The sequence below is a fragment of the Macrosteles quadrilineatus genome, unplaced genomic scaffold (assembly GCF_028750875.1).
Source record: "Macrosteles quadrilineatus isolate MER2022 unplaced genomic scaffold, UCM_ALF_1.0 Scaffold_5__1_contigs__length_97177068, whole genome shotgun sequence".
Classification (NCBI taxonomy): domain Eukaryota; kingdom Metazoa; phylum Arthropoda; class Insecta; order Hemiptera; family Cicadellidae; genus Macrosteles; species Macrosteles quadrilineatus.
The window spans coordinates 27,128,129-27,153,486 of NW_026542598.1; the positions used below are offsets into that span (position 1 = coordinate 27,128,129).

The window sequence follows — 25,358 nt, forward strand, 5'->3', positions numbered from 1 at the left end:
GTCTGACTTACGGGAGGTATAAATGAGGCAACGATGACGTCATAAATTTAGTTCAAAATTCCTCCGTGAACAGCGTTGTAGTAGAGGGCTTCGCCCCGTTTGACTTCATAAGTATTCAAGCTATTGATTGCCGTACCGGATTGGGTGGCATTAAGAGTGGCTTTTCACATATTGGATTAGTAAACCCTGAAACTTTATAATGCTATTGAACCAACTTGTTTAATTGAAACAGCTGTTAAGATTCATTAATTATTTTTAAATATGAAAAATCATAAGGTTAACATGGGAAACTCCAGAGCCACTGGGGCGGAGCCCGACAGTCCGATCAGAATAAAAACAACTTAGTTTTCCTACTTAATGCCTAAAGAATCGGTGTACCAAATTTCAGCCTCCTAGGTAAATGGGAGAATTAGTGATGAGTGAGTGAGTGAGTGTGTCAGTGAGGGCTTTGCCTTTTATAAGTATAGATTATGCTATGTTTATAAAGTGATTTAATCCTATTTAATGTATATTTGAATGTAAATGGTGTTACCGTTGAAAGAATAAATAAATAAATAAACACAACATCTAAAACAGATTAGAGTTTTTAATGTGATCATATATTCAGTGATAGAGGACATGAAAGAATGGACTCGGTCACCCTGGGTTCAATACGATGAAAATGTGCGAATTTTTCTTCTTAAACCAACTAAAATAATTTAATCCTTAGAATTTACTTTTTCTGCTTAACCAGATCGGTAATTCTGAGCAATTACTTGGTCAACCCCAGTTTTATTCATACTTTACTACGGTCATCAGGATGTTTTTAGAAAACAATAAACATATAATTTAAGCCCCGCAAGGTTAAGTTAGGTTAGGTTAAGTTAGGTTATGAACTAACCTAACCTAACCAAACATAACGGTACTGTCGCAACTGGCTTTAGAGATGTATGTGAAACTAAAAAAACATAATTCAGCCCGGGAAAGTTAATATATGTTATATACAAATAGAAATTACCTCAGTAATCGCCGGGTTCTTCGTCCTCATCCGACATCCGAGTCTCCTGGCCTTCCGCGCGTCTCCTGCAAGCCACTGTTATCGCTTGGAATTTGAAAGTTCTTATCACTCTGCAACCTGTACGATGGTCTTGTGGGGCTTAAATTATATGTTTCTTGCTTTATAAGAACATCCTGATGACCGTAGTAAAGTATGAAAAAAATTGGGTTTGACCAAGTAATTGCTCAGAATTACCAACAGATCGAATCTACAAGCAATTACAGCAGAAAGTGTTTAATGATGGAAAATAACTATTGTGCAATTTTGAAATAGCTTTCATTACGACACGACGCCCACGACGTCGTATATTATTCTAGATATTGCATGTTAAAATATCAGCTATTTAGCTATTATTTGTATTAGTATGATATCCATCCCAAGTTAAATTCTTACTTAAGCTCTGAGTCTGTATATTATGTGCTTCTTCATCTCTCTGCACTGCGCTAACAGCTGCGCAACAGTACTGATTTCGTCAACTGAAGTTTCCTGGTTAGTTATTCTGCTATACAAGAAAATTCTTAATTATTAGCCCTTTTGTAATATTTGGAGTACATTTTCCAACTCTAATATCACAAAGCTAGGCGCTGAGTATAAGGTAAGCATTCCACATCAAAATATTGACCTATCTGATCTCTTTGTGACGTAGGTTGAAACTGAGTTTTCGGATAGCATACGTTGACTACAATACAAGCTGCCAAGTATTCCAGACCAGGTAGTCATTTATTAACATCATATACCTTTTTTAGTTTCAATACATTCTTGCGAATTTTGTTGTATCAATTGGTTATTATCTTCCCAGAATCATATTTTTGGTATACGGCTTTTTTAATGTTCATAAAACTTGTATGCCAACAGCTGTAAACAAAAGGCCCACTTAAACCCAAGCTTGTAGACAAAACTCATTAGAAAACAAATAGTTAATTTTTATGTTCAAGCAAATTTACCGCGTAGTGTACCTATATTTTTTCTCTCTCAATTTTACTAGACCTAATAGCCTACCTTTTACCTTTAAAGTTTAGGCCCAGCCTTAATTTGGCCAGCCTTACAAGGCTGTAAACCCAAGAGTGACCTAATGCAGCAATTTTAAGTATTTAAGTATATGCTGATGATGTGTCCCCAAGACACTTTTGGTGATTTAACCAATCCTTTGTATCATGGTTTACAAATACCGTACACTTAACTAACTAAATTTACACCCCATAATTTTAGAGGTATTTTTTGGCCTGTTAGCCTGAATATTTCATTCCACCCTTAAACTTAGAATATGATATTTACTTTTGGGAGTTGCTTGATTAGCCTTGTTTAAGTTAACTCAATTCAACCCGCCATCAGTCAACTTGTCTTCAGTTGCGCAAGCGGTTACATCTTATGCTTAGAACCTAAACTTAAGTTTATATGCGCTCCCCACTACTGTTCAATTCCAATTGTTTTCTTTGATTACAAGCTGTAAATGAGTGTTTGTATAGGCTATGCTAACTTACATAGGTACTCATTTTTTAGGCCTATGGTAACTTAGTGTTGCTACACACCCTATTAACCAAGATAAAGGGGGAGAGAGTGTTTAAGATTTTTAAAACTTTTTCAATTAACTTATCAATGGTTGGAGTTCAAAGAATATTTAAGTTCAAAGAGATCTGGTAACAGGTGCTAAACTTTAGAAATTTTAAGTCACTAATTCTAAGTCTAACTGTCATTCTGAAATGTTCAACCTTTGTAGCCTTCATAAAATGTGTAAGTTAGGCCTAAGTTAGTTATAAAGTTGCTTAGATAGTGATAATTAAGAGATTCGTGTTGTTATGTACTCCTTCATAGCCTTCATCCTGTTGGCCAAGCTGATTTAACAACTTCGGCACACGATAACTCAGGGAATTTGTACAGCAGAGTCTAGCCTATATCAAGTACTGGCACCTAACTTAATGAGTACAGTTCTGCAGAGAAGCTAAGCCTATAGGATGTAATATTAGTTGAATATTAATAGTCTTTTGATTAAAATATTTAATTTAGACTAGGCTTAATGTAAATATTGAATGTTAGTAAGCTTTTTAATTTCTGTTATGGTTCTTTAAAAAAAGAGGGCTGCCTGCCACTCTCTTACACTGCACTGCGTTGTTTATGTCTGGTTAGGTTATATTTTTAGTTTATAATAATCACAAACAAGGTAGGTAGGCTTATCTTTTAAAAAAATGAACCTTTTCCCAAACTCTTGACAAAATAAATTACGAATGGGTCCTAATAATTAGGTAACGTCTTTGTAATTTGGCCTCTTTAAAAATAACACATACATCCACATTTTACGTTTTAAATGCTATTTTATTTTTTTGTTATTTTTTTATAAATGGTTGCACCATTTTTTACAAGAAAATACAGTAAATCTTAACAGAAAGAAGAAACAGAGAAAAAACATAGGGCTAGGCCTAGTGTATTTGGGATAATCACAGGCCAGAGTACAAAAGTAGTGAAAAAACTGGAAAACAAGGTACCCAAGATAACCTCAAAAATGACTTATCTATAAATAACAAACTATCTGAACAAGTTAACAAAACAAGAGATTCACAAAAACAAAACCAGTAGGCTATAACACCATATAACAATAATGATAGCAATGCAGTAAAACCGAGTAAAAATTTAGTAAATAGAGGCAGAAGAATGTTGATGAAAAACAGATCAAACTTGCAGAAAAATGTTTATATTATAAAATAGTTCAAGCTATAAACTAACATAAACTAAAATAACCTGACCAACGCATCACAGTGTGAAAGAGTCTTAAAAGACCCCATAGCTTAAAATAGGATAATCCTGTTCAATAGATAAGTCAATACTTAAGTCTATATTGCATGAAAACTATTTCCGATACGATTAATCAAACTAATTGTCATCTTGATAATATTTCTTAGGCTATAGTTTCTGCGGAACTGTACCTCAAGTATGTATAACGACACCACTGTAACTTCAGTTCAAGAAAAGTGTCTACAAAGGATTTCAATGGTCTGCCAGGGGTTGAATAGCTTCTTTTTGTACTACCTTTTTTAAGTGTGAAGAGTGACCCCAATTCACTGTAGCCTACGCTTTGTTGTAGGCAAGATGTCCGTTCTCAACCAGAGTGGGGAGGAGCAAGTGGAGTGTCCACTGTGTATGGAGCCGCTAGAAGTCGACGATCTTAACTTCTTCCCATGCACTTGTGGATACCAGGTAAGATCAGCAGCTTTTTCAGCAAGGACCATTTATTTGAAGGTGTCATACTGTTGTAAGCAGTGCTCGATTTACAGTGGAATTGTGTTCCGGTACCTCTCTTGTGGAAAGATAAAAATATTGGCATTTAAATAGGTAATAATCACATTAAATAGGTTACAGTTCCAGCATCTCATTTTACAAATCGAGCACTGGTTATTTAAGTTAACACTAGGAACTGAAAGTCTGTAAAGTGTATGTAATAATGTAAGAGTGATACTTAATTATAATCACCAGGAGGCTAAATCAGATGTATTTAATCTCCTAGTAGGCTAGTAGAGCTAGTAGAGGCTAGTAGGTGTATGTTTAATCTTCTTACTGTACTGTTAAATTGCTTTTGTCCATCCGACTTTGTTATGGAATGAGCTACAGTACCGCGTGTATACTTCTTTTACTTACTCACTAGTTATTATATTTATGTGTTGGCTTTGGATTGAATGTTTTTTAAACATTAAATTTGCTTAAATTGTATAGTCCCAATAATACGAACCCCGCTAAACCATATATCTGCCTAACTCAGTAGAGTGACAATAATACGCTACCTGTAAACTGAATATGGTAGTCCTAAAGATTAAAACTAGTAGACAAACTACCCAAGTACTTCCTGTTAATATTGATTTTGTTGTGATCACAGTGACATTACTGTAGGCCTAGGCTAATGTTTGAATTGTATAAGCCATTTAGAGTACTAGAATATGCCTACCAAAAATATTGTCTCTAAAATGTGGCATATCATATATGCTTAATACACATACCTATAGTGTTGGATGATGAAACTATACCTAATGTGAATTATACTAATCTGAATTATTGGCTATTAGCCTATATTTATTGTGAAAATAATATTGAATGAAGTTATCTTAGCTAATCCGAACAGGGCTCAGTTGCAATTAGTTTGGATTAGCATCCTGCTAATCGCGTCCTTTCTAGACAATTCATGAAAGTTATGGGAGTTATTATTAACAAGAATAGAAATATAGTTTTTAATTTTTTTTTTATCTGCGTCTTCTAGTAATAATTTGATTTATTTTAAAGACTCTAAACAGAGTGGGTTATTTATGTTCATGTTTCTTGTGTTTCCAAAGGGTGCTTTGGCCCAAACAAATTTTTGTTCTCCAAAAATTATAGGCTTTGTTGATTTTCTCTCTCTCTACTTTAATGGACAGTATTTCTGTTGTTCATCATTCTACGGATTCTGATTTGTTTTACGATCAAATTTAGTGAACTATTCCTACCTCAAAGAAAATTACCCTTAGCTAGGATTTTAAATGAATTAACATTAATTGTTGCCTTTTTGTTGCCATTGGTTGTTGATGTTGCCTTTTTTAACTCCGTGATGTATTATTAGCCAATGAAATGTCCCACAACTGTTTTTCATTATTTTTGCCTTGCTTATTTCAGATTTGCCGATTTTGCTGGCACAGAATCAGGACTGATGAAAACGGTCTGTGTCCGGCGTGTCGCAAAGCTTACCCCGAGGACCCGGCAGACTTTAAGCCTCTGTCGCAGGAGGAGGTGGCAAGACTGAAGGCGGAGAAGCGACAGAAGGACCAGCAACGGAAGCAGAAAATCACGGAGAACCGGAAACATCTGGCCAACGTGAGAGTAGTGCAGAAGAACCTGGTGTTTGTGGTGGGACTGCCTATGCGCCTAGCGGACGCGGAGGTAATTCTTGTTGTAGGCCTATAGCTTTACTAGATAACAATCTTCAGAATATATGATTTAAAAAAATATCTTTTTGGTTAAATACCTTATGGGATATGTGTCACTATTATGTAACGCTGACACACTATTATAAAATATTAAAGTATGAATCAAATAAAGTAGCCTACACCTGCTCACCAAACCTGAATACAAAGTGATTTTCCATTTGCCTGATCGGATTTCCACTCAAATATATCCAGAAACATGTCAGATTTGTTTCCCTATGTAAATAGTATTAGGTTAACAAGAACTTAGATCTGCTGCTACAACTCAAAAGATACAGTTTTTTTCAATTTCATTGTAAACTGTTTAGTAGGACTAAAAAATAAAACAATATTGTACTTTGTTGTAGTTATTATTTAGGTACCGGACTGAGAAAAGTTAAAAAAAAACTGTAAGTTTTAAAATTTTTATGTTATTGTTTTGAAGAATAAGTATAAAAACTGTTTAGGGTAGTTTGTTTATGGATATATTCTGAATCAAATTTATTGAATCTCCTCATTTCATCCTATACTATTATCAATTTCACTATAAACAACCTCCCTATAGCAGAAAACCTTAGTTTGTTTGTTTAAAATAATTTTTTTTAAATAAGTAATGAATCTGGTATGTTTAAAATATTTGATATTTAAGGAAATATTTAAGTACGGTAAAATCCAATCTGGCAATAGGAAATACACTTAGTCTGCAGGTTTGCTGTGGCAAGGATATTTATATAAAAGGTTGGTTTATCTGGCCAGGGGCAGGGTCCCATAGTAGTATATGAGGGGTTGTTCTAGAAAAATAAATTAAAATCTCAGATTTGTATTTGTTATTTCCACATTTATAATGGATCTGTAACTTATCCCCACCTTGTTCTTACTTGAATGAAGGTTTTTTTCTCAACTTATTTTGCTTAGAGGTAAATTTAACTGACTAAATGTGTACAAAGAGCCTATTAGATTACGGATTGTTTAAGTGACATGAATAACAAACTATAATGTTAATGTAATTAATTCTAATTGTTTCCCTGTTAATTTCTTATCTTATCATTCTGTAAATGTAATGTGAGTTACCAGGAGAAATCGATTTCAATTTTAGTCTTGAATAAAACAATTTGCTATCACTATTTAGAAATTTAAAAATCATGACTTCTGAGTAAAATTGTTTAGTGCAATAATTACTAACTTATTGGATTTTAAAGTTTGGCCTTTATTATTTTTGTACTTCAATGTACCAAATTTTTTCCTAAACCATCAAGGTAAAGGAAAATCTCTTATTTAGACAGTTCGGCCACAGTGACTAGAATTAATTGCTTTTTGAGTAGTGCAATGTTGTAATGTTTTATCGAGGGTGACAAAATCTTTAAGAACTAAAAAAGCTAACATTTCCTTTTGACTCACAAATACAAGTCTGAGCAATATTAGGCCTATAATTAAATCACAATGTTAGTTGAAGTAGCTTATTATGCAGAACGTTGTGTACTTATTTATCAGTCTAGTTGTACTGTATCCAACTTATGCTTTCTTTTAGCCCATTAAAATAAATATTTTCTTTGAACTTGTCAATAATCTTGGTTTATATTTCAGATACTGAAAAAGCATGAATATTTTGGAAAATATGGCAAAATTCACAAAGTAGTAATTAATCAAAGTACATCCTACGCCGGTTCACAGGTAAGAGAAGGGGTATTGATTAATTATTCATACTTTTTGTATTTCAGTTATTCCCAGGTTTGAGTGTCTACCATCTTTTATCCCCCTACAATTCCTCTTCTTCCACCATCCATGTTTCTTCTAAGTATTCTTCTCAGTCTGCTTCCTTCTACTGTAGACTCCCTCCTCTCCGGATACCATTTAATCGGACATCGTTTTGTTTTAACCCTTTTTCTTATGTAGGCTTTTGTGGCCGGTGTCATGAGAGTTCATGGTAGTGATGTAAAACGCCCGGGCATTTATAACTCGGGGCAAATGCAAAGGATAAATGCCCATTTTTCATAAGTGCTCGGGCATTTATGGGTTTTGAGACAATAATTCAATTGCGGCCTTTTTTATGCAAAAAAACCTTTTATTAAAATAAATTATCCTACCGGTAGTTATTTGATACAAACTAAAAAAATACAGGCCTTGTACTTTATTTCATAATGTCTAAATTTGTGGTCATCTCAAACTTTGTTGAATGTAGTCTAGTTTGAAATATTTAATTAATTTGATGCAGGCCTACCCCTCCATATTATTGACAGTAATAATTCTTTAACATAAATGCCCAGAACTTATGAAGATTTTGATGTTTAAAAAATGCCAAGATATAGGAATAACTTTTATATTCTCACAATGTCCTCAATATACTTTGGTACGATAAATAATGTGGTTTTTTTTTATAATTAAAAGGTTGAAAATAGGCTTTTCAAAAATATTCATGGCTTAGGCGTTATTAAATGTATTTAGAGTTAGGGTAAATAAATAGTTATTTTTTCCCACTTAAAATATCATTTAAAATATTAAATTAAATATTTATTCTCTATTTTAAATAGGGATGGACGAGATTGGATTTTTAGTTCGAGACGAGACGAGATTTTTTATTTCTCATAAAATTTCGAGACGAGATCGAGACGGGATTTCCCTTCTCATACACAACGGGAAATGCACGTTCAAAATTTTTACCTGATTTTGTAACATTGTTAGATGACTGTTTAAATACAAAAATAATGATATTAGGCAAGAATATTTACAATCTTTTATTAAAAAACATGTTTTTATTAATCACGCCAACTTATTAAAAATTCCTACGATTAGGAAACATAGTGATATCAGTTAGGATAGAGTTCAACTTATCCTAAAATAAAATAAATCATAAAATAAAAGCAATATTAATTTTTATAAAATAGTTAGGCCTACTTGTTTTGGCTTTTTATAGTAATAAAACATTCCTCACACTGCTTACACTTAACAAAACTTCTCAAATGTTATTAAAGTAATATTATTAAAATAATTAAAGCAATATTTACATGCAAAGAATTAATTAAATAAGAACGCCTTCGCAAAGGAAACGCAACTACAACACGCTCCTGTATTGCGGGTATTGCATTAACTTTTTGCAGGCGTTTTTAATTTTTTAAATTTGTTTTTATATTTTTTATTCTCGTCTCGATAAAAATCTCGGCCAAAAAGAAATCTCGTCTCACGTAACAAGATTTAAAATTTCCCGAAATTTCGAGACTTGACCATCCCTAAAGCAAGGACAAGCAGAAAAATCACTTAGTTTTAACTGCTGCGGGCAAATGCCCTCATAACGCCCACTGGCATTTGCTTTGTTGGTGGTATTTTTTTGTATCAACATTTTCGATTTAACTGTACTACACACAGCAGAAGTGACTCTTGTAACTGGACAATTTTTATCAGCACGTCGGTTTAAGCAAACTGGATGGCAGGAAGTGGGCACTACTGAAACGACTTTTCTTGTAGAAATGATTTGAGACCAGTTATCACGTGTCTAAATACAACGCTCACTTAAAATTTAAGTAAAATATTTGTATTATTTTTCAAATGATTTACGTGGTGTGCACATGTATCGCAAGGATTGAAAAGGTACAAAGCCTTGAAATGAAATCAAAAGTTCTTTATTTATTTCATGAACATTAGTTCATAGTGCCAATTAATCACAGTAAAAATACATCAATATTTAAACCTTAACTATTTAACTATTGTCCTTATACTTTTAGTTCTGTTGTGAACAAAGGTCAAAAAACTCATATAAAGAATAAATAATTAATTCTTTTATAAACAACCAATTATTGGTTTGTTTATTATGAATTCTTTGAGGTTGTTTTTAATATTTTCAATATTATTTTCAAACTTTTTTTCAAACAAAAAATATCTTTCCCAAATATATTGCTTTTTCTCATAAAATTTTAATCTCTGTTGAGTTGATTTTTTAATTTTTATGTCTAGTATTATACTTGTGGCATGGAAGATTTAGGACTTACTTCCTCATTTTAGCGAATTTCTCTATAGGGAAAGTAGCTATACCGTAGGTCTCATGGTAAGACTTGAGCCCGGGACCGATTTACTTTTTACTTTCACAAATTTGAACCGATAGTGTTTTTGGCCTCTAGGGACATCCTAGAGGCCAAAAACACTATCGGTTCAAATTTGTATATATGTATATCTATATACAGAGAGATATATATGTGTCCGTGAACTTGAGTAATTTTTGTTTGATTTTGATGAAATTTGGTTTGAAGGTGTAAGGCGGGATAAACTTGAATGAGTTTGTGAACCAGCAGTATCGAACGATGCTGTACAGTACATTACTGTACAGTCATTAATTCCATTTCCTTAGAAAGTTTTTCTCACATTAACCTCATGTGTTCAAACCAACTTAACTTATGAGTAATTGATTGAATTCCTATAATGTATGAGTAGGCCAAAATTAGGTTGTCTGCTTGAAGTAAACTTAGATTTGGCTACACTTGCATAATATGGCTTTGGAGACTGGTTTATCTTTACAATTTTTGTTAATCATTTTTTAAACACATTAGACTTGTCTTGATGAGATACACAATCACAATTATCAATATTTGATTGGACAATAATGTTTGTGAATTAGCCAATCCTTGTACAGGGTCCAAGTGCAAGTGCTTATGTGACGTATCAGAAAGCGGACGACGCATTACGAGCCATACAGGCAGTGAATAACATAGTTGTAGACGGAAGGACTGTGAAAACATCGCTAGGGACCACAAAGTACTGCTCACATTTCATGAAAAACCAGACGTGCCCCAAAGGGGACTGCATGTACCTCCATGACTTGGGTGAGTAAGAATTAATTGTTTGTGTTTTCTTTGTCTGTAAGTAAACTTGCTGGAAGCATGCACATTTTTAACACTAACAGAGTTACCTTCTGGCACTCTGCGAATACTTCTGCCAAAGTCAAAAGTTGACCCTCTACTCTCTAGTGTTTTATCAATTGACGTTCTAGTAGTACTAAATGAATTCTGTAATTTCAATTTTTATTACAAAATAGCAATTTTGATTGATTGTTTTAGTGAAAGAAAAAATTATTAATAATCTATTTCATCTTAAATTTTTTAAAGGAAACATTGTTGTGTTTTCTTTTTGTTAGAATAGATTTCAGGTTTTGAACATTATATTATTGAAATTTTTGCGTTGACTCCCAAAATTATCTCGCTTTTTGTGATATTTAAAATAACTTAATGTTATAAATAATCATCTCTGAATTTTGGAAGCTAATGTGTTAAATACCTAGGCTATTTCTTGAAATGTTTTACTTACTGGCAGTTTTTGAGGGACGTCAAATAGTGAAGTAGAATACTAAATAGGCACAAGTTTATTTTCTTGAGTTTATTTAAGATTGGAGGTATTCATTTGAATTGTTTTTGTTAAACAGGGGATTCTGAAGCAAGTTTTACTAAAGAAGAAATGCAGCAAGGGAAACATCAGGAGTACGAAAAGAAATTACACGATCAACTAATCAATGCTACAATAAATAGGTAAAGACCATTTAAATTTTAAAATAAAAACAGAACTTTTAATTTAGGGTTTTCTTGATTCAGAACCACACTCTCTAAATTTTAAGTTTTCAGTAGCAATATTCGTTTTGGGTCCCCCTGAACCCCAAAAGTTGGTTTTGAAGCAATGTCTGTGTGTGTGTTTGTGGATGTGTATAGAGCTGTAGACTAAACCTGTGGTCATTTTTTAAAATTTTGATTTTTAATGATGATGTTTGCATAAAATCACGGTAAAATCAGACTTTCACAAAAATGGCCTAAAAGATTTTGATTTACATTTAGTATGTTGTAGCCCTTTGTTTTTTAAACAAAACGGTACAACATCCATTGCTGTAAAAATTGTGGTTTAAAAGTTATTGCAATTGTAGTGATTTTCCCTAAAATCGGCTATTAAAATATGCGGCTCTACCAGTTTTTATTAAAATTTAGTAAGTTACAGTAACCCAACAAAGTGGTACAAACCCCTAGCTGTAAATCATAAAAAAAATCATGAAATAAGCCTATAAATAGCAATGTAAATCTATATAAATAAAATTAGAGTTTTGTCTGTACATTGCTTAGAATAATGAACTTTTTGGTTATTTTTACATTTCATAGGTCAGAGAAACCGAATCAAACCTTATCTCAATTTCTGTCTGTCTGTCTGTCTGTCTGTCTGTCTGTCTATCTGTCATTCTCTTGGTAACGCTAAAATACGCACTTTATTACAACTACTCCTCAATAACTATAGCACTGTCCCGCCTGAAACTTATTTTCCAAATACTATACATATATGAGATGGTTTTAGACGTATTTCATCGAATATGAGACAGTTAGATATTTAACAGTAAACCCTTGAAAATCAAGTTTTTGTCGATTTTTGACGTGGAATTTCTGGAAGCCCATGTTAACCTTATGAGAAATGAAATTATTGAATCTTAACAGCTGTTTCAATTAAACAAGTTGGTTCTGTTCTGTGATGTTCAATAGCATTAAAGTTACAAGGATTACCAACAGGGTGCAGCACTAGCACTATTATTTCTTTTACATTTATGACAACAGCTAATTTGCAACCTGGAGGCGAGTGAGCGTAGCGAACGAGCTAACCTGAAGGCAAGTGAGCGTAGCGAACGAGCTAACCTGAAGGAAAGTGAGCGCAGCGAACGAGCTCCAACATACAGGTGAGTGAGCGTAGCGAACGAACTTCAACCAGGACGTGATTGAGCCATGCAAACGAGATCAGATAGTAAAAATAAAAGTAAGCCTACCGTTATAGGATCGACCGGCAGACACAGAGGTAATTTAACCTTTTATTGATTGTCATACCGATCCGGAACAACAAAAAACAACATAAAATGAAGCTATGTATAATAGTTTGGCCAGCATATCTTAAAATATGCAAACCAACTGCTGTTCGTTATATAAGAAGGTTTCAACTGAATATTATAAGATCCCCGTGCGTAGAACGGGTACACAGCTAGTATTAACCTACAAATAGTAAAATAGCTAATAGATGCGACCTCGTTTTCGCTGGTCCTGTAAATAAAGTTTCTATTTGTTTTACAATGGTGTATTTCTAAAAATCCCAAAAAATACTGTAACACTACATTTTACTTCATTTGTTGATTTCACTTACACATAAAGAATAAGTATAATTTACCGTTTTATAATAGGCTGGCTTAACTTACCAAATGGTTATCCAACTACCAACTAAGGGCTTTGTTAAATGGTGGCCATATTTAATTAAACTAATGGTGAACATATTGTGGTTGCAGGAAGCCGACGCCCAGTCCGCCAGCTGTGATGGTGGGACAAGGGTCGACCACGCCCCCGGCACCTCAACAGCCTACGACCAAGGAGGCCTGGCCTTCCCTACAACCTGGTCAGACACAGTCCTCCTCGGGTAAGTAGAGGGAGTTGGACTTGCTCTCTCCTAGCCTCTCTTGTAACTGAGCCCAAGTTGTTAGTGTGTGTATTTGTTGTGTGTACTGGACCGAATTACACACGGTTGGATCAAAATTAAAGATGATTCCCCTGTAGATGTGCAGAATCCCTTTATAAATAAAAATAGGCTCAAAAATAAGCACAACAAATTAATTTTTAATTTAAAAAAATTAACATGGGCCTTATGGGTTGCCATGTTGGTGACGAAATAACAACAAATTATAAACAGAAAATCAAAACAAATGGGAGAAATTCGAATCACATTTTTTATTTACAGCGTGGGGTGAAAATAGATAAGTTTGTACAAAACATACTTTTGGTTGAGTTTTCGACAACGGGCGAGCTCTAGTTGGGATTCTAATAAGATCCTGACTACAAAACCAACTGATCTTGATCAGTAATAAAGCTGTTGTCTCATTCAAAATTAATCCTTCACTCCTCACCTTAAAATAAGCATCGTTCTGTGTGGGGTTATAGACATTTAATCTTATCAAATCTAATAATTGTAAATGTGTTTGTTGCAGTGATGGTCCCGGTTTCATCGGCCCCGGCTAACGCTCCTCAACCTTCCCCTCCCAACACAAACACGCAACACAATAATAAAGGAAAAGCAAACAATTCTAAAAGCCATAAAAAGAGGCCACAATCAGGAGAAGACAGGTATGGAAGAAAACTGTTCTGAAGTAGATGTTTCCAGTGTGGTAAAATGCCAAGATGGTTCAAAACCTAAAAATAAATAACTAAAACAGTCAACAGAAGATATTTTATTTTAGGAAGAGTCTTTTCATTGTACATATTTATATTGTAAATAATAAAGTCACATTTTGTTACATCTTTCATTATGTATTTGCTAGAAGTAATTTTGTTTAGTCAATCAGTAATCTGTGATAAAATAACACTTTTGAATTATGAAAATAATAGGTTTGTTTTAAAAGTAGTTTTATTTGTTTTCTGTAAAATAAAGGAAATACACGTTTATCATCAACTGCATGTTTTATTTTAGTTTATAATTAGAAAGTATTTTTTATTAAACTTTAGATTCTTGGTTCCTAGAACAGTACTTATTGATATCATTAAGTGTTGCCCTTAAATTACCACTACTTATACATTTACTAAGTTAAAGTTAATTCACAAAACATTCTCATAAGTATGCCGATTAGTTTTTAGTTATTACCTAAACACATAGGCTTAGTATGAAATTATCAGAAGCATGATATGCTAGTAAAATCTTGACCCAGTTTTTTTTTTAAGATACTAAAAAATAATTGGAATCCAAAATTTATGTATTTACAAATTATATACACTGCAACCTTATGACCTTGAACAGACTCTCCATTAGAAGCTATGCACTTGACCCAACAATTTTTCCACTGTTCAAAACAATATTTGAAATGTATGCCAGTTCTTTTTCTTGTCATCTTCAATGGTAACATGGAGCGAGGTCAGGTGAATAAGGTTTGTGGGTTAGCACAACCATCTTACCTTAATCAAAATCTGTCCAAAATGTATGATGTGGAAGTGTAATAAGGTAAAAATGATAAAGGACTGTATAAACCAGTTTTCTTTAGTTTATAATAAAACCTTTTTTTATTTTAATTTTATATACAATCACTTTATTTTATATCACTACATATATGTATATAACGTCAAATAGCAACTATAGCAGTTTTGTTAAATAATTTGATCCAAAATATTTCATTTCAAGTGTGTAAGATTCTTCAGGTTTAAAATACTCTCGTTTAGGTCCTATTTATATTTTAAGTTGATATTTAAATGCATGGATGTTTTATTATCACTTTTTTAGAAATAATATTTGTTGTTTTGTATCATTAATTTGAAAAAAGTTTAGGTTTCATGGTTTTAATTTTAATAATCATACAAATTCTCACTCACAAATTTTTTTTACAACTTAGTTGAAATATTTTTGTCATAAAACCTTCCTTTCAAAATTTAAAGCACATCTTGAAAATTTGTCCCATTAAAAACCTTCCTAACGGATACTAAAAATGTGAAACTGTCCAGGAAACCTAGAGAAAACGGCAGCTCGAGTAGTAGCAGTTCAAGCCACAGTCATTCGCAACCTTTATCGGATCACCACTGGGAGCAGCACCAGCACGAGGCTGTACCAGTCAACGGAGAAGTGACACATAAAATAGCACCCCCTCCCCACTTGAATAACACTCATTCAGGTTAGTAACTAGTTTTTTTTTATATTTTTATGTTCCATCTTCACAACCTAGGATACTAGTTCTAGCCCGGAACTGTTATCGTTATCACATTACTTCAGGCTAGTCCTTGAGGGTTGCGGCATTATCACGTAGAAAGAAATCCATTAATGATTGGCGGGATTGGAAACCCCACTCTACTACTAGACAGCTTGCTCCCCTGTTTAGTTACTAGTAACATCTATCACAAGTGTGCTGTCTTACTTGACTGTACCTATAATAGGCTATATTTTAATGGAAAAATAAATGGCTAGTAAGGATTTTTTAAAGTATTAGACTTCGGCTAGCTTACCTGAGAAACTTAAGAGTCCAGGGGCTAATTGATACCCAATAAGTTCTTTTATTATGTATCTATTAGTCCTAAAACTCTTACTTGACTGTTCTTTACACCATAAGGTTATATTTAAAGGAATTACAAATACCTGATAGAATTTTTTGAAAGTGCACAATCAATCTCACACAAAACACATTTTTTTTTTAATTAATCTGTAAACAAACAGGGTGAAATAAAAACTAATGTAAACTTTATAAACCATAAAAATATATTTTCTACAACTTAACATAATTTATTAAATAGGGAATAACAAATTTTCGTCTTGCGTAAAAATAAGCATGTGTAAACTGAATATGACAAAGACACAGTAAGTAGTTGGTTTAATCTTCCATCTTTATTGCAATCTTCCTTTCTTTTGGAATTTTTCACATAATGGCCAGTACCCAATGACCATATTTTTGTGTTTATAAAAATGTGTTTCCTATCAAGAAGACTCACCCACGTACAGGTAAATCTGCTCTTCCTCTTAAAAATGAAATCAAACCTTTACATAGAGCCCTTTACCGAGAATACCAAAATATATATTTTCTGACATTATTGAAATAAAAGCGTTAAGAAATTTCATCACTAAAAGTAGGAATTGTATCACCATGCTTTGGTACCATAACTGTTTTATTTTCATTGCAGGTATATAGCATGCCCCAAAATATCAAGGTAAACCAACTCAACGTGTAAATAAACATCTCAATGATGTTAAAGAACTATTATTTTATGCACACGGTTTTTGCGTTGGAAATTGCAAAGAGTACTTTTTTGATTAGCTGTTTTAATGAATTTCCATAAAGCAGCTGTTTTAAGTACAAAACGTGCTATTTGTAATTTTAAATTGTTCCACTTGATCTCTGCTTTACAAATTTTGGGGCTGCAAGATATTTTAATTTTTTTTTTAGATTTGCATGCTCACACTTAGATTTTTTTTATTGATGCTTTAATTTTGGTCCTTTATTTTTTAGAGTGTTCAATTAAAGTTATTCATTAGCAGTTTTTGTTTATTGAATACATTTTTTGCCATTATATTTTTGTGGACAGTGAACTAGATCCAGTGAACTCCTTCTCTAGTGGATCAATTTAGACGGATTAGATGACCTTAAGCATATTACTTGATCATACTTTGCATTTTGTTTGTAGCTGCTTAAACAAACAAATCATCATTTTTTTATCTAGCGCTGTTCAATATGGACAGGTTTATGTAACGGTTTCTCTTATTTATATGCTATACATAATGTGAATTTATGAAACATATACATTATTTTTTGTATAAACCATTGATGGTTCAGACTTTTTATATCAAGATGGAATGGCGTCTGGATCGTCTGAGTTAACTCATAGAGTTAATTACCTGGTTACTGCCAGAGGAATCCTTAGTAGTTAACAACGACTTCAGCTCTTTCGTGCTGCGGATGGAGCATATCTTAAGGGCAGAATGTCATGTCTAAAAACATTCCCCACGGTGGAGTTTTTCAGAAGTTTTTAACCATAAATAGACATGGTACATAACACGAAAAACACAAAACGAAACATTTAAAATTGATCGACCAGAGGTTAGCGATACCATCCATACACAGCACGAAACAGCTGTAGTTGAAAACTACCAAGGATAGTTTTGACAGTAACCAGGTAATTTAAGCCTCTATTAAACCTTTATAGTTTGTTCAAGGGTCTGGTCCCAAAAAGAGAAAGAGTTTACTGCGCTTCGTAAATTCCTCTTCAAACAAGTATTACTTTCTTTTAAGTTATTTAGTATCATAACTGTATTCTCACAGTGGTCAGTTTTCTCATGATTTATCTTGATTTCAGAGCCCAGTTTAAGCGGCAGACACAGGGCAGCCACACTTCTAGAACCGGATAACAATTCTTTCTTCTCGTCTAATAATTTTTCCAAAGTTCTCAACTCAAACTACACTACAGGTGGTAAGTGCTGTTTTTAAAAAAAAGTTTTATACCGCAACCTTTTTGTCCATTACCATTAAGTCACTTAATCAAACTGTAGTTTCGTTGAAGAAAAAGTACTTTGCTTGGGAATACATTTACAAGATCACCTATTTATCACCTACTTTAGTAAAAAGTTCCTGGCAGTAGATGACACGCAAATAGCTCAAAATTTTATATTTTACCTCTCAAAGGTGGTTCTTCTGTATGCAGTTGCAAAATGATTTGCTAAAAAAATAATCATGTATTTAGGTATTTTTCCTCTCTAATTAATTTACTTTTAACCATAGTAAGTAGGGGTCTGCGGTACAGAAAATTTAAGGTCGGTACGGTTCGGTACGGTACAATATTTTGTACCTCGGTTCTCGGTACAAAATCGGTACGGTACGCGGCTACCCGTATTTTTGCGGTTTTCTTCTCAGAACTGTATCTAAACCATTATTTTTAACTTTAATACATAGACATTACTATGAAAATGGATAGTATCCTACATTCATGGTTTTCTAACAACAATTACTGTACCACATATTATTAAAACAAAACCTTTTACTACTACGAGGATTGTGTCAAGAAAAATCACAGTTGAGATAAAGGCTTTACCTATTTTACTCTGAAATACTTTGAATAGCCATGATAAAGTAGTTTAAAAATAGGATAAGAGTTTTTATGAATAAACATGTTTGAAACATTTATTGACAAGATAATTTCACAAAACTGGTAAATTATTATTATTTTTTTTTTTTTTTTTTTAACATATAAAAGCATTCAGTAGAAGACAGTGTAGTTTTGCCAGCTGTTCACAGCAGATGACAATGAAAAACTGGAGGTTATGATGAAGTAATGGCAAAGACCATTTTTTTTTATCAGCTTCAAAACTAGTTAAGTTATAAGATGGATACAATTCTTGCAAAGTTTTTTTCTGAAACTAAAATTTGGATTATCACAGAGTAAGATTTGATGTTGGGCAATTAGACTTTATAACTGTGTAAAAGGTGTGTATCCCTAAATTTATAAATTGCATTCTACACTTATTCACTGCCAAACATAATTCAGTAGAACCTTGATGAACCGAGAATTACACTAGCCTACATAACTTCATTACCCCAAGTAAAATACCAAAATAATTTTTATAATTGTATTTGAATCGTATAATCTTAGTTTGTTAAAAATGGATTGTATGTTCAACAATAATTGCAGTCCATTATTGTTTAGCAGTATGGTCCCAAATTATTGTTTTTGATTTTGAAACATCACAGTTCATTTGACAAAATTATAATTGAAGCAGCCCAATGTCAAGTCACGCGCGCTTGTGCAATAGTTTGTTTACAAGCTTTCTCCAGACCACGGGGGAGGGGAGGGGAGGGTCTGATAAGCCGTCTATTGTTCACCCCCAAGAAGGTCCGACCCTCATTAGTGCCGCTCAGTTATGTTCATGAAATAAAATTATAAATGCCTCAAATCCTATTTTATAATTTTTTTATTAAAAAAATTAGACTATCATAACCTAACCAAAATAACCAGACTTGCTAACAAAGTTCATAAAATAACACTATAAATGAGTCAAATTCAATTTCATAATGTTTTAATTATAAAATTAAACCGTCGTAACCTAAGGCTGCACTCAGTGGGGAACCCAATACCACAAATCAATCTTTTAAATGAATACAAATATTTGGTAATAATTGTTGAAATTTCAATAAATTTTGTGTAAAATTTGACAAAAATCTGCCATTTGGACCGATTATTAATACAATACCAAATACTAATAAAGTAGAAAAATTAACCGATTTTCGTCAAGTTTTACCCCCTGCTGTGCGCTATGTCACAAAAGCTGATAACGACATGGGTGATTAGTAACCATGGCAACTTGTTGAATGCGTGATGAAGGGAAACCCAAGAAATAGAAGAACAAAGATAAAGATTGACGTTGTTATCTTTATACAATTTCCGTTATTGTTATCTTTATGTAAGATTTTATGATTTTGTTTTATAGGTTTATAAAATAATTCTTTTTAACTACGGGAATATCAATTTATAATTTATCAACGTGCTTCTCTTCTGAAACAGCAATACCGGATGCATAATAAAGGTCAATGGCCTAAAATATCACGATTGTGCAATATTGTATTTTGATGTTAAAATTAAAATCACGACAAAAGTTTGTATATATCCATGGTCGTCAATAGAAAGATAAAATATCCATAACAAATATTTAATTTATAAAATAAGATTGTAGATTAGTTACAAGTTTAATATGTAGCCATAAACAGTTTTATGGCAGTAGGCAATGGCCAGCGGCAAATTCAATATTCACGAAAATACTGATTAAGTTAGAGATAACATTTAACAGTCATCATAAAACTATTATTTTTATGATAAAACAGAATTGGGGAAAGTCGTAAAGAAATAAAAGTGATAAAACTCAACAGTTCTTGGAAGTACTTCAATACAACAATTATTGTCGTGATAAAATGTTAATGGATTTGGGACTGCTAATGGGTTTTTTATTGCATCATCACGCTAGTAATAAATTATGAAGATCGTAAACAAACAACTGATAAGACTTTTATGTGCTTGGAACCAACTGCCGTTGACTACGATAGTAAACTGAAAGTAATTTATTATTATAATAGGCTGTACCGAACCGAATTTGTACCGTGTAAAATGCTGTACCGAACCGATGACGGTAATTAAGCTTGTACCGTACCGTACCGACTTTTTCGGTGCACCGCAGACCCCTAATAGTAAGGCTATATTTTATACTTCTTCGGTTAAACTGTACAATTGTACTTTATAAGAGTATAACCTAAAAGTATACATTAATCTACAGAGGTCTCCATGTGTAACAAATAGCTCTGTTTTATATTGATTTTAACATGTGAAACTTGTATTAGGGCTAAATGAGTATTTGATTTTTTACAGTAAAATACTCTGTAAGGACATTATAAAATAACCATGATTTTAGCATCTGGTTTGCCAATACCATTAAAACTGCTACACATTAGGATAATAAATCTAAAAAAGAAACAAATTAAAAATTATTATTTAAGAAAACTATTAATTTTTACTCAATATTACATAATTGTTTGATGTTTAAGTCAAAACTAAATTTCTGGCTTTCAAGTTGTACTGTACACTAACTACAACATGTTATTTAATCACCTGTAAGATAATTTTGATCGTCGTAGTTGATATGAGATATTAAACGCCACATGTTTGACATAGATATAGGAGTTGACCTGTATTGTTCAGTATCGGAGTGGCCAGTTAATGGGTTGAACCACATGCCGGACGTACTTCCGCCCGTTCACCACTCAGAAGACTGGCAAGCAGCTTTCGGATTTCCGCCTGTCCAGGACGATCATAATGACTTGGTGAGTCCTAAATAATTTTATTTCAACCCACGTTCACCCTGCCGAACAGGTCTTATGGAAGACGGTCAAGCTAAATACCATTACTGGAAACATGCTTGTTGTCATGCAGGTTGCGTCAACTGTCCTCACAACCCTAATGAAGGACTTGTACATTTAACTTTTTTCAGTAAACTTACCTTTTCCATCGATTGGTATTTGGGCTGAATGATTTTCATTTTGACTTTGGTGTAGTAAAAATTGTAAAAAGGGCAAAAACAAGGAGCGTTACACATGTCCTGGCGTTTTTGAACAGCTTGTATCCCTGAGACTGCTGTTAGATGGCTTACGTTTAAAATTATCTGTAGGTACTGTATGGTCAACGTGGAATGAACTATATAGATCATGCATTCAGTGTCCATTGAGCTTGAAAATTACCAGTTGGCTTTTGCTTCTGTTGTAAAATCTCTAGCTTGTTTTATGTGAATCATTTTAGCCTCTGGATTTCTTATATAATTGATATTGTAAGGGCTTACCTTAGCAACTGTGTTTTTAGCAACTGGTAGTGCTTCAAATGTCTCGATGTCAAGGGAAAGTTAATCTTTTATTGTTAGGTAAATTTTATGTTTTGGGTTCAAAATCAACCAATACCAGGTAAAGCTATAATTTACATATTTCTATTTATTTTGTATTGACAGTTTGAAGAGATGACAAGGGAACAATAGAAGTTATAAACAAACTTTTGGCGGTCCCTGACAGCAACATAGGCCACGATTGCCTTTAGTAATAAAAAAAAATAGCTATGACTGGTATGTCGAAATTCTTAGGTTTCTTTCTTTTGTTACTGAGTATAATTTTTAACCTTTTTTTCCATTTTGTACTCTCTTGTAAAACTAAAATGTTCCATCTTTAACATGGAAAATTTAAGTTTTTATATAAAGTTAAAGTTGTATTAAATATTATTCAAAAGTGACAATTATTATTGGCGTCGTATTAAACTCGTTTGTTTTTGCAGTGTGTACGGGATGATGATCTGGGCTTTGACCCCTTCCATGAAACCCAAAAAGCTTTTGCAGAAATGATGGAAAAAGAAGAACCAAATCATCAACACAATTTCCAGCCTAAGCTATTAGCAATGCAGCATAATCACCATAGGTTTGTATCAATATGTCAATATTGTATCAATATGAACTGGAAACATGTGTGTACACTAACAACAATAACAGATGTTGCATGGAATTAATTGTGACAATTAGTAAATAGTTACAATAATGAAACAGCTGATCTTGGTCAACAAAGTTACCCAGATCATTTCACACTATTCTACACTCCTCCTTTAATCTTAAAAAGTTTCACTTTCAAGAATTAAAAGTAAATACATATTTGTATAAAGATTTACAGGAATTTGTAGTACTGAAGTTAAATCACTTTCTAACTTCGGACTAACAGTGAAGGAAATCCAACAAATGGGATAGTTGAGCTTACCGTAAACAGAAGACATATGATAAAATTATTGTATATTTCTTTTTACAGAATAAGTACATGTACAAAGCTTGTAGATGGGCTTCGGATCGGAACATCATTATCTCCACGGACCCGACTCCCGCCTCCAGGCTTTACGTCCACTCCCAATCACATGAATGCCTTTGGCCTTGGCATTCCACGAACAGGTGAGACTTGTCAAACGTCTAACAAATCTGTAGGTTTAGCTTAGATGGATCAGACAAAGATATAACTAGGGTGAGAGCACCAGTGAATTACCGTATATGCCTGGGTTTCCATTTTTATCCGACATGGGAAGATTATTAAGCTACAGTTTAGAAAAAGGTTTAAACGTATTGCACATATTCTCTTGTTTTTCCCCAATGTATTGTGTTCAAAAAGTGTGTTGAAAAATGCAATTTGTTGAACATAAATCATTGAACCAGTGAACGAATCAACTTCAAAATCAACTCAATTCGCTTTTTTAATAAACTACCTGACAGTGCAAAATTTGTTGATTATAATATTTTTTTAAATAGAATTTATAATTGGCTAATGCAAAATCCTTTTTACAGCATAAATGACTTTATCAAGTGTAATTTTTATGTAAAATTTTAATTAAAATAAGTTATTATGCCTAATTAATTGTATTTTTTATAATATTTTGATGTATCAGAAACTTGATTGTATTTAGATGATTATTTTTGTAATGTACCGGTATATAACGTGTCCTATTTCTTTGTAAAAAGATCAATGGAATAAATTATTCTTATTCTTAAGACTGCATATAACATGTTGAAATCATATTACAACTACCTTTTGGGATTTTTCATTGTGGCTGATAGTGTGTGGATATAATATATAAATAATATTGGTATAATATATATTGTGAGTCTGTGGCTTTGTCGGTAGCGTCACAGACTTCAGGCCCAAGGCAGCAATGTTGTGGGTTCGGATCCTGGTCACTGCCGCAAAAATTATAAGTACAGTTCACCTTTGTACTGTACCGGCTCACCCCTTGCTTAGCTGGATATGTTCCACGCACATGCAGTTAGTCTATGTGGACGAGCAAATTTAAGGTTAAAAGAGGCCACCAACCTCATTTAAAAAAATAAAATAAAAATACATTAGTTACTTACTGTCTTTGCAATCCAGATGTGTTATTGCACTGCGGCTGTTTTAGAGATTACTCCATCATTGGGTGTGTAGGCCTTGATATATACTAGATATTGGCCAACTGAACTCTTTTCAAAGATTGTTGCACTGAGAATATTCTTATGCTATCCTTATCCTATGTAAGCTTCAAATTTTTTATGTATACATTTTGTCTCATTTTCAGGAAGTAAAACTTTACCGTTCATGCAGCCTACTATAACATTTCCTCAACACACACCAGCACAAGGTAAAGTGACCTGGAATATTCATACATTGTTGATCTAGGTGTTTGAATGAAATATTTTTAAAGTAGTTTTATTTGGTTTGTTGTAAGTAATAATACTGTTTATTTGTTAAACTCCATATTCAGCTTAATGACCAGTTGCTACTTTTTAAAGATTTACAGAATTTGGTTTCTGAGAGACAGATAAAATTCAGAAATCAACTGTCGATTATTTAAAAAAATATATTTTGTTTATGGTTGTGGATTTTATGGTGAAAGCACTTACAATAATATAAAAACTACTATAAGATTTACAGTAGTAGATTTCTTTGAATAGTCATAACATAACCTCTAAATTTCTACTGGTTGGACCATGATGATGACTAATTTATACTGTGTTGCGATTGCAGCCTGGGACTGGACAGCGCTGGACCCTGCCATCGTGACAGCTCAGCATTGTGAGCTGTTCACAGCTCCCCCGCCACCTGGTTTTCCTCTACGACAGACTCTCGACAACTTATAACGGATCATCTCAACCCCGGGGGCACTATCTTCATTCAATTTGATTGATTAATCAGTGCAATTCTTTATTCTGAAAGTATTTAAATATTAATTAATCGTAATATATTATCGATATAAATTTATTTCTCTCGGTCTTATAATTCCGATACCATTTCAGCAGATGCGATTGCGTCTGTATTCCTATTCCACTTGAAATGGTGCTATGAATCGCAGTCTGCGGCATTGAAGAACAAAGAACAGCTCGATGTAAAAACCCAAGTGCCAAACTCTTTGTACCTTTCTTTGGTGAAGGGCCTTCTTTACGATTGTTTCAAATTTCTGTGTATTATTTATCTGAGATAAAACGTTGATCGCGGTGATGAAGGTTTTGAACTCGTCAGCTGTTCGTTGTTGCGTTGCCCCCTGCCAATATTACTGCTATAACTCAAGAGCGAATGTTACTCATACTTATAAAAAATAAAAATCGGATTATGCGTTAATTACTTGCATCCTTTGAACCCTAATTCTGTTCTTGTCAGCTCACCATCAGCAACTTGTAATGCTAAACAAGGTTGCAGACTGAAGTACCAACATTTATGAACTATCTATTGGCACTAGTTCCTATTTATAAACTCTTTAACCTTTTTTGAAAAAAAACTCTTCAACTTGCGTTATTTGTCTGACATAATACCATAACACGTCCAATCAGCAAAAGGGTTATCCTTGAATTTAGGTAACACAAATACAGTAGTGAAGCTA

General features: G+C 33.1%; 1 protein-coding gene across 2 annotated transcripts; it reads left to right on the plus strand.

Moving 5' to 3' along the window:
- Nucleotides 1-1,487: 1,487 nt before the first annotated feature.
- LOC128993881 (CCR4-NOT transcription complex subunit 4) lies at nucleotides 1,488-25,099 on the plus strand. 2 transcript variants are annotated; one of them, XM_054417944.1, is made up of 15 exons: nucleotides 1,488-1,631; nucleotides 4,113-4,225; nucleotides 5,666-5,929; nucleotides 7,537-7,623; nucleotides 10,571-10,760; nucleotides 11,357-11,459; nucleotides 13,232-13,359; nucleotides 13,925-14,060; nucleotides 15,423-15,589; nucleotides 17,757-17,870; nucleotides 21,114-21,262; nucleotides 22,254-22,393; nucleotides 22,772-22,908; nucleotides 24,060-24,122; nucleotides 24,509-25,099. In XM_054417944.1, exons 2-15 carry the CDS (start codon nucleotides 4,118-4,120, stop codon nucleotides 24,619-24,621), a joined length of 1,899 nt encoding a protein of 632 aa, XP_054273919.1. In that variant the 5' UTR covers nucleotides 1,488-1,631; nucleotides 4,113-4,117; the 3' UTR covers nucleotides 24,622-25,099. The 2 variants fall into 2 exon arrangements, with proteins under 2 accessions (XP_054273919.1, XP_054273920.1); XM_054417945.1 differs by having other exon boundaries at nucleotides 21,141-21,262.
- The last annotated feature ends 259 nt before the right edge of the window (nucleotides 25,100-25,358 follow it).

Coding starts and splice junctions, on each gene's coding strand:
- LOC128993881 (XM_054417944.1), top strand. CDS start 4,118: ATGTCCGTTCTCAACCAGAGTGGGGAGGAGCAAGTGGAGTGTCCACTG. Junction 11,460..13,231: donor ATCAATGCTACAATAAATAG/GTAAAGACCATT, acceptor TTGTGGTTGCAG/GAAGCCGACGCCCAGTCCGC. Junction 15,590..17,756: donor CTTGAATAACACTCATTCAG/GTTAGTAACTAG, acceptor TCTTGATTTCAG/AGCCCAGTTTAAGCGGCAGA.